The sequence below is a fragment of the Zalophus californianus genome, chromosome X (assembly GCF_009762305.2).
Source record: "Zalophus californianus isolate mZalCal1 chromosome X, mZalCal1.pri.v2, whole genome shotgun sequence".
NCBI classification, from domain to species: domain Eukaryota; kingdom Metazoa; phylum Chordata; class Mammalia; order Carnivora; family Otariidae; genus Zalophus; species Zalophus californianus.
The window spans coordinates 70,196,641-70,212,814 of NC_045612.1; the positions used below are offsets into that span (position 1 = coordinate 70,196,641).

Consider the following 16,174-nt stretch of genomic DNA (forward strand, 5'->3'; position numbering starts at 1 on the left):
ACCATGCACCTTTTTCTTTTGCTGATTTTGCTTTGTATCCTTTTGCTGTAATTAGTCTTAGCCACAAGTATGACTAGAGTTCCATGAGTCCTTCTTAGCACATCACCAAACCTGAGGTGGTCTTCAGGACACCCAACACAGTGGCGACAGTGGTGGGATTTTCTAGAGTGACCCTAACTCACTTAAATATGGCAAAAGCATTGTTTGGAAAAGGGAAGGTAGAGGATGGCAAACCTGTAGTACCTGGGTGGCTATGGATTTATCCATGATACAAAACAGCAGCTGAGCTGCTTTCTGTTGTGAGAGGTAAAAGTCACCAGTGAAATTTGAAAATGATTGATCCAACTCCAGGAGAGTCGGCTCAGTGGATCCTCTGGCTACTTTTGGCCATGATGGCTAAAGTGAGGGGGAGAGAAAGTGCATCCTAGATGACGCCTTTGGTTTTTCTTTTCTCCTCCAGGCTGGAGGAGAAAGGACCCAAACACTCCCAAAGGTGATCCGTGGATGGGCCAAAATGTTAAGAAATTCATGCACCTTTTGTCCAAGTGGAAGGAAGAAAGGTTAAATCACTTCCCAGAGCTGGGAAGTTTTATAAATCAAAGGGCAAAATACTCTGGCCACTGCTACAGCAGCCTCCCACCCCCACCCCCTTATTACAGCTGGGAACTCTCTGCAACTATGTTACATAGGTAAATGCTAAATTTTCTGCTAGAGGTTTGAGTAAACTTTTAATAAGGGGGAAAAGGGGGAATTTTTTATTTTATTTTTTGTTATTATTATGTTCAGTGAGCCAACATATAGTACATCATTAGTTTTTGATGTAGTGTTCAATGATTCATTAGTTGTGTATAACACCCAGTGCTCATCACCACGCGTGCCCTAAATGGCTTTGTTATTTTGTGGCTATTGCATCTGGAGATATGGCAAAAAAATGATGTAAAATGTTATATTTTTGTAATCTCGTAAAGCTAGAGGCATCATTCTCATCTGGGAAAGATGTAAAAGAAAAAAAGAGTGTCAGTGGAACGCCGCCACCTTGTTCTTTGTTGCCAGTGAGCAGATAGAAATTCAAATTCTTTGAGTAATGGAAACAGAACTAGTCTCCATAACTAATGATTTTTTTCATAACTAACGATTTTATGCTATCATTTTTACCTAATGGAGCTTCTAGAAAAAGGAAGACATGAAAAGACGATCTCCAGATGAAAATAATTTTTTTGAGTTTAAAAAGCAGGTTTTAGTTGCTAATAAGCTTTTACAAAACCAAATGGCTCTTAGAGGCTGATATTTTTTCATCCTGATGTGCATAATTTTGAGTGGTCAGTTTGGACTGTAAGACACAATAAAGAGTTTAGGGAAGTCTTGCTTATCACTTGGACTTGGACTTAGATCATGGCCAACTGGCCCTGTAGCATCCCAGCTTTGCTGCTGCCTAAGAAAGCCTGCTAACTTTTTTGACATCCTAATTTGGCATTCGCAGATCCTAATTGCCTGGACCCGACTCTCAGCTGAAACCTGGGATGGTCTGTTATAGATTGTTCCCACCTCAGCACCAGATGTGCTGAACTGAAAGCAGGCACAAGCTAAATGAACTCTAAAGGAATAAAATGAACTTTAAATGAATTCAGACTCAAATCATTGCAGATTTGGGTCACCCCTCCTGTGGGGCTCTAAATTTATGAAACCATCCTGGGCTCTGGCTGGGCTGTTTGGGACAGTTGCTGATGCCCACAGGAAAAGGCTTGTTCTCTGACTGGACCATCTGAAATTGATCTGCTGATTGGCTCTCTATGTCTGATCACAAACTGATTGCATTCTTGTGATTTCTGCAAAAACTATAAATTGGAGAAAGGCACGTCACAGGAAATGTGACCCCTCCCCCACTCCTGACAGATTGCTCTTGACCCCTTCTTGGGACTGTGCCACTGCTGTTGGTGGTTGTGTTTGGCTTTCCAGATTAGTTCCGGTTTACAAAATGGATTGATAACTTCACTCCTCTCAACTTTCTCCTGATACACAAGCCTTAGTAATGCAATTTGCTTAGTAAATGCAGCTGTCCCCAGAAAGAGCGATCTTTTCTAAGCTGCTCACTGGATAAATGATCAGGACAAAGGGAAGAGTGGTATGAAAACTCATTTTCAAATTTTCAAAATATTTGAAAATTCAGGATTTCATCTTGACCAATTCCTTGACATGATATGTCTTTCTGGTTAAACTGTATAAAAATGTTTGCCTATGAAAATGTTCCTAAACACCTTGCATACAGTTCTTCCAGACAAAAGTTCTGGATGAGAGGGAAAAATTGTAAAACTCTGGTTGCTAAATGAGACAGCTGCTTTCAAGAGACACTCCCATTGGAATCAAAGAATGAACTGAATTGTTTGGACTGGAGTGGAAACCTTAGGATAGGAGGCCTGTGGTGGGAGGCCCTATTGGAGGTCCTGTTAACCTAAACTGCCTGATTAATGTATGTGATGCCTAACATTTGTAAACTCTTTTTGTCCAAGAGTACTGTGTATGCCCTCTGGAATTGTATTTGTCTGTGAGCCCTGACTATCCTGGCACTGCCTCAGCCTTGGAAGGCATTCAGGTCAGCTTCAATTTACTGGCCCGGCTTGTGCTGTGCCTGGATTGATCCCTCGAGCCAGAAAAAAAAAAAAAAAAAAGGTTAATACAGAAGCTTAAGGAGGAAGCTTCCTGGTTGTGGAAGATACATACTTATAGTAATGGCTTCTTCTATCTGGCTAGCTCTATCTAAGACCCCTGAGGGCATAACTGAGGCTAACACTATAGATTAAGCTTACTTTGCTGCATTGGGGCCTGTTGACAAAGACACCTTGGCCAAGAGCCAATGGGGTGGACTGTGCAGAAAAAGAGTTCACATGATAAGGCTGAGAATGCTATTCTTAGGAAAAAACTGCTTGCAAGTTTGTCCCTTGGATGACATCTGAAGACCTGGATTTGGGAAGGATTCCACCATCCTCTTAAGGATAAGAGTGGTTTACTGTGTGTCTAAACTGTACAAACAGTATGCCTTATGCTGAATACCTGCTTTCCTTTTGAGAGTCTGGAGTTTGGGTATGTGCTATGCAGAGGGTGCCCATGTGACCAGCCTCTAATAAAAACATTGAGTCTCTAAGAACATCCTTGGTAGGTAGCATTTCACACGTGTTGTCACATTTTGATGCTGGAAGAATTATGCATGTGCTATGTGACTGCACTAGGAGAAGAATCTTAGAAGTTTGTGCCTGGTTTCCTCTGGACTTTGCACCATGCACCTTTTTTCTTTGCTGTTTTTGCTTTGTATCATTTTGCTCAGTAAACCTTAGCCATTAATACAGCTGTATACTGAGTTCTGTGAATCCTAGTGAATCACCAAACCTGGAGGTAATCTTTGGGGCCTCCAGCACAACAAGAATGTTCATAGAAGCTTTATTTATAATAACAAAAAATGGGGGGATCTCAAATGTCCATCAACAAGTGAATGGACAAATAATTATACATTCACACACTGGAATATTATACAGCAATGAAAACAAGTGAACCAATTCAACATAAACCAATGTGGATGAATCTCATAGACATAATGTTGAGTGAAAGAAAACAGATGCAAAAAGGTACATATTTTATAATTTTATTAATATAAAGCTAAGAAATGGACCTACTTATTTATGGTGATTGATGTTTGAATGGTGATTAACTTTGGGAGCTGGGGGATGTTAATAACTGGAAAGGGGCACAAGGGAGGCTTCTGCAGTGCTGATAATGTTCCATATCTTTTTTTATGTTCAGTTAGCCAGCATATAGAATACCATTAGTTTTGATGTAGTCTTCAATGATTCATCAGTTGCGTATAACACCCAGTGCTCATCACCACACGTGCCCTCTTTAATACCCATCACCCAGTTACCCCATCTCCCCAACCCCTCCCTTCTGTAACCCTCGGTTTGGTTTCTGGAGTCCAGAGTCTCTCATGGTTTGCCTCCCTCTCTGATTCCATATATTGATTTGGGTTGTGTGTTTACTATGTAAATATTCATTAATTTTTACATTTAACATTTATATACTTCATGTATATTATACTATAAGAAATTACCCAAAAAAATACTCTAGTGTCCAGTGATGGGTGAAAAGATAAACATAACGTGGTGTGTACATACAATGGAAAATTTTTCAGTCTTGAAAAAGAATAAAATTCTGACACGTAGTACAAAATGGATGAACCTTGAAGACATTATTCTAAGTGGAATAAACCAGTCACAAAAGGACAAATATTGTATGATTCCACATATATGAGGTACCAAGAGAAGGCAAATTTATAGATACAGAAAGAATAGTGATTGCCAGGGGCTGGCAAGAAGGGAACATGGGGAGTTACTGTTTAATGGGTACAGTTTCAGTTTGGGAAGATGGAAAAGTTCTGGAGATGGGTGGTGATGATAGTTGTATTACATTGTGAATGTACTTAATGCCACTGATTAAAAATGGTTAAAATGGGGTGCCTGGGTGGCTCAGTTGGTTAAAGCGTCTGCCTTCGGCTCAGGTCATGATCCCAGGGCCCTGGGATCGAGCCCCGTATCACGCTCCCTGCTCAGTGGGGAGTCTGCTTCTCCCTTTGCCACCCCCCCGCTCTTGCTCTCTCTCTCTTTCTCTCTCAAATAAATAAATGATTTATTTTTAAAAAATAAAATAAAAATTGTTAAAATGGTAAATTTTGTTATATATATTTTACTACAATAAAAAAAAGAAACAAAATGGAAGGAGCAGTGTATAACCTGGTTGTGATATCAATCTAAGGTAAAATGTGTGCTTTCCAGAGTGGACCCTGGAATATGACCAAGGCATTGACAGCTCTCTGGTTCTGTCCCTAAAAGTGAAGCAACACTAACAACGTGCATCTTTGATAAGTTTCATACTTAGGATAAAGCAGGGGCAAAAATAAAATCCCCAAGAAAAATGTACTCCAAAAAAAAAGCGGTACAGTTCTGTCAGTACTAACATGAAACAATAGTCAATATATATTTTGGGGAAAAAGAGTTTGAGAACAAGCTCTTTGTATATAGTGCTATCCTATGTTACACAATATATCCTATGTTGTAAAAGGGGAAGAAGTGTGTGAATAAATGAACTATATTTCCTCATTATAAGAGGTATTGATGTAATAATTGCTTTTTGAAAGACAAAAGGAAATTCAACTACATGTAACATAAACATCAATTATCAGATAGATTCTAATTTCAGAATGCTAACCTATAAAAAAACAAGACATCTTATATTCAGGGAAATAAGGTGTGTGTGTGTGTGTGTGTGTACATACATACATACACACATAATATTTAGACACATAAACAGATTCTGTGTAAATTTTCATTAAAATTCTGCCCTTTGTAGCTGTCTGATAGTTCAAGTGTTCCCTTAAGTTTTCAAAATTGTTCCTCTGCCAAGTGAATTTTACTCTGCGTATAAGGTTCCACAAAATTTCCTATCAGACACAGTATTAAAATATTTTGACTTATTTGGATAAGATGTGTTGTTCATTGAATTAAAATGTGTCAGCACTATGCAATTGAAGGAGATCAAGATAAATTCATTTCAGTTTTTTGGTTTAGTATACCATCTTTAAGCTGATGAGGTTTTGTTCAGCTTTATTGAAGCATAGTTTACATTAATGTTTGATAGTCAATATAGCTTTTGCCGTTTTCATGGGATTTAAGGAAATTGAGCATATAAATATCAGTAATAGAATTCTATCATTCATAGAACTATTAATTTTCATGTGCATTCTTTTCTCTCATATATAGATTATGTGAATTCTTTGTAAGAGCATAAAGTCCTTTAAGAACAGAGATAATTGCATACTCTTTCTCTTGGAGAGCCCTACAGTGCTTCGTATGGCCTTGTACATGACATAGATAATAACTTTGAGACACAGAACTTTGTTCAACCAGGAAGTATAAACCTAATACCAAAAAAAAAAAAAAAAACTGTTTACTGATTGGATTTGTGCCCTAGAAAGATCTTGAGCATTTCTCAATTCTATCTCAGGATGCAACAGTAGACTGAAACTCAGTGGACGACCCTACAGGCATATGGGAGTCCTTGGAACTTCAAAACTCTATAACATTCGGAAAACTATCTTCACCTTCACTCCACAGGTGGGTGGAATGAGCTTTAGCATGCATTGAGATGAATGAAAGTAAAACAGAAACATTACAGAAATAAAACATTTACTGGTGTTAGAACAAGTATTAGAGTATTTTAGAATTAATATGTAACAAGTATTAGGCCTTGCACATATTAAGTTGCTTAATAAATATTTGTTGAGTTGGACTGAATGGAAGTTGCAGCACAGAACAATGCCAAGTGATTGTGGCTACCAAGAGTCGTCCTGGGTGTTGCAGAAACAGTGACTAGGGATTTTATAAATGTTGGAGTACTTTAAAAAGTACTCCTTTTAAATGTTAAAAATAAGACTGTATTTGTCCTTTATTAACAAAATATAGTCTTTTTTATTTAGCTACTGACTTACGTGTTGCCTTTGTTTTAGGCAGGAGCCCTTTTTATATGCCTGGAAATCATTGATATCCTCTTCTAAACAAAAATGTCAGTACCGTTTTAGCCATGATTATGCACATTATTAGCCTGATATTTATTAGCCACCTTACAGTAATAAGCCAAATTATATGTGTGCATAGGAGGAGAAACTTTTCTGGAAAGAAACTGACGCTCCCCATTTGTCAGCTTATATCTGAAATTGTGCAGCTGACGTATAGACAAAAGAGTAATGGACCATAGATTCTATTTCTGACCTTGCCATTTGCTAGCCATATGACTTTGTTAATCTGCTTAATGTCTCTTGGCCTTATTTTCATCTATTAAAAGATAAGCCCTCACTCATTTGTTATATAATTAAATAAAATTACATCCTTGAAAACACTTTGTAAACTATAGTACACTGTAAAAATGTCAAAAACTATTATATGTACTAATGGACTATCAGATTCTTTGGAAAGAATGAGGCACTAAAGTTGGGGATATTGTTGCCTCTGTGACATGTTATATAGCCTTGTGAATATGTGAGTACTTTAAAATATCACTGAACAGTTGTAAGAGCAAATTATCCTGAGCTGTTATTTTTCTTCTTTTTCTCAGTTTATAGACCAGCAACGGTTCTACCTGGCTCTGGACAACAAGATGATAGTAGAAATGCTTAGAACAGACCTCTCCTACCTCTGTAGCCGCTGGAGGATGACAGGCCAACCCACCATCACCTTCCCCATTTCACATACCATGCTTGGTAAGGTTGTATGAGGCAAGAAACAAATGTATTTTTGGAATAAATCATGTGGTTAGTCCTTCAAATGCTTAGAGTCACTGGAAAGCTACTCATCATTTATTCTTTCAGTTGTTATATATTAGCCCCTGTTTTGTGCCAGGCACTTAACAAAGCACTCGGATTACATGAAGTGAATAAGGCAGCTGAGGTTTCTACTCTCATGGAGCTTATGTTTTAGAATTAATATGTAACAAATGAACCAATGCAGAAGAATATTTCAGATGGTTTGAGAGCTATAATTCAAAAAATGTAATAGAATAACTTGGAGGCTACTTGGGGACTAATTGGTTTTTAGGTCAATTTGCAGAAACTTTATTAATGCAATTCATTTTAAAGATAATAATAATACATTCTGCATCTGTCTTACTCCAGTGGAGCATCAAGATTTTATAGATGAGTTCCCAGACTTATCCTTCCAAGGCTTGTCTAACCGAAGCAGTAAGATTTAACAGGGAGAAGTGAATAGGTTTTCAGTTTATCTTTCCCTTATTGACTGGGCTTCCTGACATTGCTTATTTGAAACTGGGTGAAAGGATTTATTTTTCTTTCAGTTCCTGGAGGACTAGAGCCAATACTGAGGCACTGCTTCCTTTCTGTGTCTTTGCAATTACTTCCAAAAGCCTGTTTGTACTGCCAGAGTACATAGAATTCCTTTTCATTAGAGAAGAATCCTTTCTCAAAAATCATTCAATGCCCAGTCAGACTGTTAGGGATATTGGGCACATCTCTAAAGTGCTTCAAAAACAGAGGAGCTGAGAAAGTAGGATAGTCTTTCTTCTTTTTGCCTTTCTTCTTTATTTAAGCCAATTAACAAATACCTCATTAATAAACACTATGTTCCCAGAATTGTCTTCAGAAAGTATAGAGTCCAGTTGGAGAAGCAAAGCTGATACACAAAAATAATAGAAAACGAAGACAGTATATAAAGAAGTACCAAACCATTAGATTAGTATTTTAAGGTGAAGGCGATCAAGTTGTTAAAGAAAATTTCTTGACTGAGGTGGGACTTATCAAGGCTTTTTGGGATGGGTAGAATTCATATGGGAGGAGGGAAAAAGGAAAGGCACTTTAGTTAAGGGAAAAATACCATGAATGAGACTAGAGATGGGGTTGAGCTTGACTTGTGAGTGCACAATGGAGAGGCCAACCTGCATAGAGTGGCTTTGCATGTTGGAGTGTAATTATCCACAAAATTGGATAAGGTGGGGTCACATTATGAAGGCATTGAAAATAAGCAAAGATATTAAACCAGATTTTCTCAGAAGTCTGAAATTATCAGAAGTTTTTGAGCAAGGAGTGACATGATGAAAGTAGTGTTTACAGAATATTGTAAACACTATTACAGAATACAGACTTGATGATAGTATACATTTTAGTGAGGAGAATTTGATATCAAAGAAAACAATCCAGGTTTGAGATGATGAGAAGATACATTGGATTGGTGGTAATAACAATAGAGTGGGAAAGAAGAATAGAGGAGTCATTTTAGACAACACCTGCAAGTCAAATGTTGGCTAACTAGATATGGGATATGAATCAAGGTGATGTGAAGATTTAGAGACTAGGTAAATAATGCTGCCTTTGATAGAAGCAGAGAAATTGTAAAGGGACATGTTGAACTTGTGGTGACAAAGAGATTTCAAAATTGAAATATCTAATAGGTGAGATACATAGCCATGGCTTGGGGAAAAAATAAAACTAAAGATCTAGATTTAAATCACAAAGTTTTGATACTTGGTATTTGGTCACACAACAAAAACAGCAGTAACAATAGCAGTAATAACTGCAATATTTATTGAACATTTTCTCTGTGCTAGGCACTGAGCTAAGTGCTTTCAATGCATTATTTTGAAATCTCTACAACTCTACAGGTAGGTAATATTAATAGCCCCATTTTATAGAGTCACAAAGCTTGTGACAGAGTCGGGCCTCTAACTGGGTCTGTCGGTCCCCAGATCCTACATTACCAACAGCTGTGTCGTTTTTTTTTTTAAGATTTTATTTATTTATTTGACAGAGAGAGACACAGCAGGAGAGGGAACACAAGCAGGGGGAGTGGGAGAGGGAGAAGCAGGCTTCCCGCCGAGCAGGGAGCCCAGTGCAGGGCTCGATCCCAGGACCCTGGGATCATGACCTGAGCCAAAGGCAGACGCTTAACGACTGAGCCACCCAGGCGCCCCCAGCTGTGTGTTTTTGTTAGTGACAATTTTGTGCTGGTGAAATGAGAATGAATGTGCTAGCGATCACATTAAAATGTGAATTAGTTAAACTATCATATTAAAGATAAAGATTTCCAGAATACATATAAGACCAAAATCCAGCTAGATGCTACTTACAAAAGCTATCCCTAAGATAAAATTATATGGGAAAAACAGAAAATAAAGGAATGTGTAAAGATAAATCATGTAAATGCTAACAAAAAGGAAGCAATGGTGGCAACACTAATATTAAAAATAGTAAATATAATTCAAGGCACAAGTCGGTAAAAGGGACAGAAAGGGTATTTTCTATTGATAAGAGTTACACAGACAAAAAGCAGAATCAAATCTATAAATATAACAAACTGATGGTTGCCAGAGGGGAGAGGGTTGGGGGACTGGACAAAATGGGTGAAGGGGAAAGGGAGATAAAGGTTTCCAGTTACGAAATGAATAAGTCATGGGAATCAAAGGCAAAGCATAAGGGGTACAGTCGATAATATTGCGATAGCAATATAATGGAACAGATAATAAGTACACTTGGGGTGAATATAGCATAATGTATAAACTTGCCAAATCACTGAGTTGTACACATGACACTAATGTAACATTGTGTGTCAACTATACTCAAAAAGGGAGTTACAGTATAACAAGATGATATAACAGTTTTAAACTTTTATCTACACAGCATCAGTGAAATGTATAAAGCAGATATTTAGGAAAACTTAAAGACAATATGATAAAACCATTGTACAGTCATCGTGGGAAACCATAATATACTTCTATCACAATGTCACAGATCAATTATAAAAAATAATTAAAGATATCCATGGTTAACAAGCCTGATTTTTGTATTTATGGGTATATATAAAACTATATCCAAAAAGAATACACAAAGAATGTTTATTTTTTTTAAAGTAGAAATAATATAGATGATATTGACGGACATATGACATAAAACTAACACAAGAATAATAAAAAAATCTGACCATGAAGGAATTAATTTTTTTTTACAAATGATGCTTAAAGAAGACATCAGATTTGAAATTAGTGTTCTAAAATTAAAAAAAATGATACTACTACTTATCAAAACCTAAGAGATTTGGCCGGAGTCATCTTTGGAAATTTTCATATCCATAAATACTTTGGAAAAAAAAAAGGAGTTCCAGTTTCCAGACAAAATGGAGTAGACTCACTTCTCACTCTTCCTCCTGCTAAATACAGTTAAAAACCCCTTACATTATCTGTAAAACAAACATAAGAAAACTCTGAAAGTCTGAAAAAAGAAGGGAGACTGGCTAGGGACTTTGCACTTGAGAAATGACACAGCAGTGAGTATTCTGTCTCATATATTCTGGACTGGATGCTGGAAAAGTTTTTATCCCAGAAATCCAAATGGTGCAGATTTAAAAAGGTCCAAGAAAAACCTTTCTTTTCTAGCCAGAGTAACAGGAGATGGACAACCTAGCCAGACAGAAAACTTTCAGACAGTAACTGTCCTACTCTAGCCAAAACCACAGAAAAAAAACTGCAGCCCCACTCCCACTCCTATAACCAAAGACTGAGTCCCCAAAGGGGACCCTAGACTTCTACCTTCACATAGCTGTGAAGAAGCACCCCTCTTCTTCCTTAGGGGTAGTGTCTGAGAAGTGCTAGTGGGGAGCTTAGACTTTCATCCTGGCCCAACAATAGAGGAACCTCCTTCCATACCCACTATCAGTAACAAGGCAGTGTTCCTTTCCCTGCTGCACAGTATCAGAAGAGACCTGCTGAATCAGAAGATTCAGTAAGATCCAAAGTCTCATAAGATGATACCCCATATTTCCAGAATACAATAGAAATCACTTATACCAATGTCCAAGAAAATCATAACTTCAATGAGAAAAATTGATCAGCCAACACCAATACCAAGATAACAAAGATGTTGGAATTGTGACAAAGATTTTAAGGTAGTCATCATAAAAAAAAAGCTTAATGAGAAATTATGACTGCACTGCTCTTGAAACTTGAAAGTAGAAAGTCTCAGCAAAGAAATAGAAATCCTCAGCAAAAAAAATGAAGATATAAAGAACCAAATGAAAGGTTTAGAACTGAAAACTACAATAACTAAAGTGAAAAACTCACTAAATAAGCTCAATAGCAGACTAGAGATGATAGAGTGAACTTGAAGATGTAACTATAGAATACCAGGAAGAATTAAGATGGAAGAACTTCACAATCAAGAAATGTAGAAATGTAAAGAAATGCAATTAAAGCAAGAGAAAGACTGACGTAGAAGGGAAAAGAGATGAAGACTGGTCAATATGAGATGGAAGAACAAATGAGACACCAAGGAGAGGAAAGTTATAGCCAGATGGGCTATAGGGATCCAAGAGAAAGCAACATGGGAATGGGTGGTGGAGGAGCAAAGAACATGGGAAAGCCCTGTGATTCAGGAGGCCAGAAATTTCTACCTCTAGATGGTGGTGGTGGCATAGGTTATGAAGCTAATCCTGGAGTTCCACCAGCAACTGTGAGTAGTGCCATGATGGGAAGCAACATATGTACTGAGCATTTGGGGCAGAGAGGTGTGAGACCTGTGGGTGGACAGGGTCCTCGAGGAATGAGGCCTAGAAATCCAGAAGGATGCGTCAGAGGGAGAGAAGAGTATGAAGGCCCAAACAAAAAGCCCTGATTTTAGAAGTGATATCTAGGTTTTCATTCCAGTTTGTTTTTGTCTTTTCTTTTTTAGATACCAATCTTTCAAATTCTTATATTTTAGTAATAAAGCTGCCTTTTCATGGATGTTAGCAGTTTATTGATCTAATATTTGTAAATGGTCTAGTTGGGCAGGTACAATTACTTAATGCAGTGTTTGAAATGGGAATTTTTTTCCTTATTTCCTTTTTTATTTATTTAAATTCAATTAATTAACATATAATGTCTTATTAGTTTCAGAGGTAGAGATCAGGGATTCATCAGTCTTATATAATAACCAGTGCTCATTACATCATGTGCCCTCCTTAATGTCCATTACCCAGTTACCTCTCCCCCTACCCCCCACCCCCCAGCAACCTTCAGTTTGTTTCCTATACTTAAGACTCTCTTATGGTTTGTCTTCCTCTCTGATTTCATCTTGTTTTATTTTTTCCTCTCTTCCCCTATGATCGTCTGTTTTGTTTCTTAAATTCCACAAATGAATGAGATCATATGATAATTGTCTTTCTCTGCTTGACTTATTTTGCTCAGCATAATACCCTCCAGTTCCATCCACATTGATGTAAATGGTAAATATTCATCCTTTCTGTTGGCTTGAGTAATATTCCATTATATATATATCACATCTTTATCCATTCATCTGTCAATGGAAATCTGCGTTCTTTCCATAGTTTGGCTATTGTGGACATTGCTGCTATAAACTTTGGGGTACAGGTGCCCCTTTGGATCACTACATTTGTATCTTTGGGGTAAATACCCAGTAGTACTATTGCTGGGTCATAGGGTAGCTCTGTTTTCAACTTTTTGAGGAAACTCCGTACTGTTTTCCAGAATGGCTGTACCAGCTTACATTCCCACCAACAGTGTAAGAGGGTTCCCCTTTTTCCACATGCTTGTCAACATCTGTTGTTTCCTGACTTGTTAATTTTAGCCATTGTGACTGGTGTGAGGTGATATCTCATTGTGGTTTTGATTTGTATTTCCCTGATGCCGGGTGATGTTGAGTGTTTTTTCATGTGTCTGTTGGCCATTTAGATGTCTTCTTTGGAGAAGTGTCTGTTCATGTCTTCTGCCCATTTCTTGATTGGATTATTTGTTCTTTGGGTGTTGAGTTTGATAAGTTTTTTAGATTTTATAGATTTTGGGTACTAGCCCTTTATCTGTAATCTTCTCTCATTATGTCAGTTGTCTTTTGGTTTTGTTGACTGTTGTCCTTTACTGTGCAAAAGCTTTTTATCTTGATGAAGTCCCAATAGTTTGTTTCTATCTTTGTTTCCCTTGCCTCCGGATATGTGTCTAGCAAGAAGTTGCTGCAGCCGAGATCACAGAGGTTGCTGTCTGTGTTCTCCTCTAGGATTTTGATGGATTCCTGTCTCACATTTAGGTCTTTCATCCATTTTGAGTCTATTTTTGTGTATGGTGTAAGGAAATGGTCCAGTTTCATTCTTCTGCATGTGGCTGTCCAATTTTCCCAACACCATTTGTTGAAGAGACTCTCTTTTTTTCCATTGGATATTCTCTTCTGCTTTGTCAAAGATTAGTTGATCATAGAGTTAAGGGTCCATTTCTGGATTCTCTGTTCTGTTCCATTGATCTATGTGTCCGTTTTCATGCCAGTACCATACTGTCTTGATGTTTACAGCTTTATAAGAGCTTAAAGTCTGGGATTGTGATGCCACAAGCTTTGGATTTCTTTTTCAACATTCCTTTGGCTATTCGGGGACTTTTCTGGTTCAATACCAATTTTAGGATTGTTTGTTCCAGCTCTGTGGAAAACGTATTTTGATAGGGATTGCATTGAATGTATAGATTGCTCTAGGTAGCATAAACATTTTTTATTACAGATTTTATTTATTTGACAGAGAGATAGCGAGAGCAGGAACACAGCAGGGGGAGTGGAGAGGGAGAAGCAGGCTTCCCGCCGAACAGGGAGCCTGATGCAGGGCTTGATCTGAGGACCCTGAGATCATGACCTGAGCCGAAAGCAGACGCTTAACGAATGAGCCATGCAGGTGCCCCAGCAAAGACATTTTAACATTATTTGTTCTTCCAATCCATGAGCATGGAATATTTTTCCATTTCTTTGTGTCTTCCTCAATTTCTTTCATGAATCTTCTATAGTTTTCTGAGTACAGATCCTTTGCCTCTTTGGTTAGGTTTATTCCTAGGTATGTTATGGTTTTGGGTGCAATTGTAAATGGGATCGGCTCCTTATTTTCTCTTTCATCTGTCTCATTGCTAGTGTATAGAAATGCAACTGATTTCTGTGCATTGATTTTATCTTTCCACTTTGCTGAATTCCCATATGAGTTCTAGCAATTTTGGGGTGGAGTCTTTTGGGTTTCCACATAGAGTATCATGTCATCTGCAAAGAGTAATTTTGACTTCTTTGCCCATTCTGATGCCTTTTATTTCTTTTTGTTGATTGCTACCCCAGCTTTCTTTTGATGTCCATTAGCATGGTAAATGGTTTTCCCCCCCTCACTTTAAATCTGGAGGTGTCTTTGGGTCTAAAATGAGTCTCTTGCAGACAGCATATTGATGGGTCTTGCTTTTTTATCCAATCTGATATGCTTTGTCTTTTGATTGGGGCATTTAGTCCATTTACATTCTGAGTAACTATTGAAAGATATGAATTTAGTGCCATTGTGTTACCTGTAAAGCCACTGTTTCTGTATATCGTCTCTGTTCCTTTCTTGTCTATGTTACTTTTGGGCTCTCTCTTCGCTTAAAATATCCCTTTTGATATTTCTTGCAGGGCTGGTTTAGTGATCACAAATTCCTATAGTTTCTGTTTGTCCTGGAAGCTTTTTATCTCTCCTTCTATTTTGAATGACATCCTAGCTGGATAAAGTATTCTTGGCTGCATATTTTTCTCATTTAGCACCCTGAATATATCATGTCAGTCCTTTCTGGCCTGCCAGGTCTCTGTGGATAGGTCTGCTGCCAATCTAATGTTTCTACCCTTATAGCTTACATACCTCTTGTCTCAAGCTGCTTTCAGGATTTCTCTTTGTCTTTGAGATTTGCAAGTTTCACTATTATATGTAAGGTGTTGACCTATTTTTATTGATTTTGAGGCGGGTTCTCTGTGCCTCCTGGACTTCAATGCCTGTTTCCTTCCCCACATTAGGGAAGTTCTCAGCTATAATTTGCTCCATTGTACCTTCTGCTCCTCTCTTTCCTCTTCTTCTGAGATCCCAATTATTCTAATATTGTTTTGCTTTATGGTATCACTTATCTCTTGAATTCTCCCCTTATGATCCAGTAGTTCTTTATCTCTTTTTCTCAGCTTCTTTATTGTCCATCATTTTGTCTTCTACATCACTAATTCTCTGTCTCATTTATCCTAGCAGTTAGAGCCTCCATTTTTTATTGCATTTCATTAATAGCCTTTTTTATTTCAACTTGATTAGATTTTAGTTCTTTTATTTCTCCAGAAAGGGATTCTCTAGTGTCTTCTGTGCTTTTTTCAAGCCCAGCTAGTATCTTTATAATCATTATTCTGAACTCTAGTTCTGACATCTTACTTGTATCCATACTGATTAGGCTTCTAGCAGTCAGTACTGCCTCTTGTTCTCTTTTTTGAGGTGAGTTTGTCTGTCTTGTCATTCTCACAGAAAGTGGTTGCTTTTCTATTTGTAGAGTTGCAGCTATTATTTTCTTAGATCTCTGATTGAGTTCACAGGTGTTCAGAATGATTTGATAGCTATCTAGCTGAATTCCTGGGACCAGACAAAACTAAGATCTCCTACTTCTCTGCCATCTTGGACTACGCCCTTATTCCCCCCCCCTTTTTTTAACTGTATAACGTCCCTCAAGCTATGCTAGTATACCTTGTGCCACTAAATTTCCAAAGTGTACCAATTTTTTCAACTGTGCTTCAAATAAATAGAAAAATAGTGATAAAAATAATAAAAATTATAAGAGAATACCAAATTCA

The 16,174-nt window shown here is 37.6% G+C and overlaps 1 protein-coding gene across 10 annotated transcripts in view; it reads left to right on the forward strand.

Annotated features, from left to right (window-relative positions):
* Positions 1–16,174, forward strand: part of PHKA1 (phosphorylase kinase regulatory subunit alpha 1) — a 160,446-nt gene that overhangs the window by 105,413 nt on the left and 38,859 nt on the right. For all 10 annotated transcript variants that reach the window (XM_027607745.2, XM_027607747.2, XM_027607748.2 and 7 more), the window contains 2 exons: positions 6,046–6,155; positions 7,153–7,297. In XM_027607745.2, coding sequence (XP_027463546.1) covers positions 6,046–6,155; positions 7,153–7,297 — 255 coding nt within the window. The remainder of the gene's footprint in view (positions 1–6,045; positions 6,156–7,152; positions 7,298–16,174) is intronic.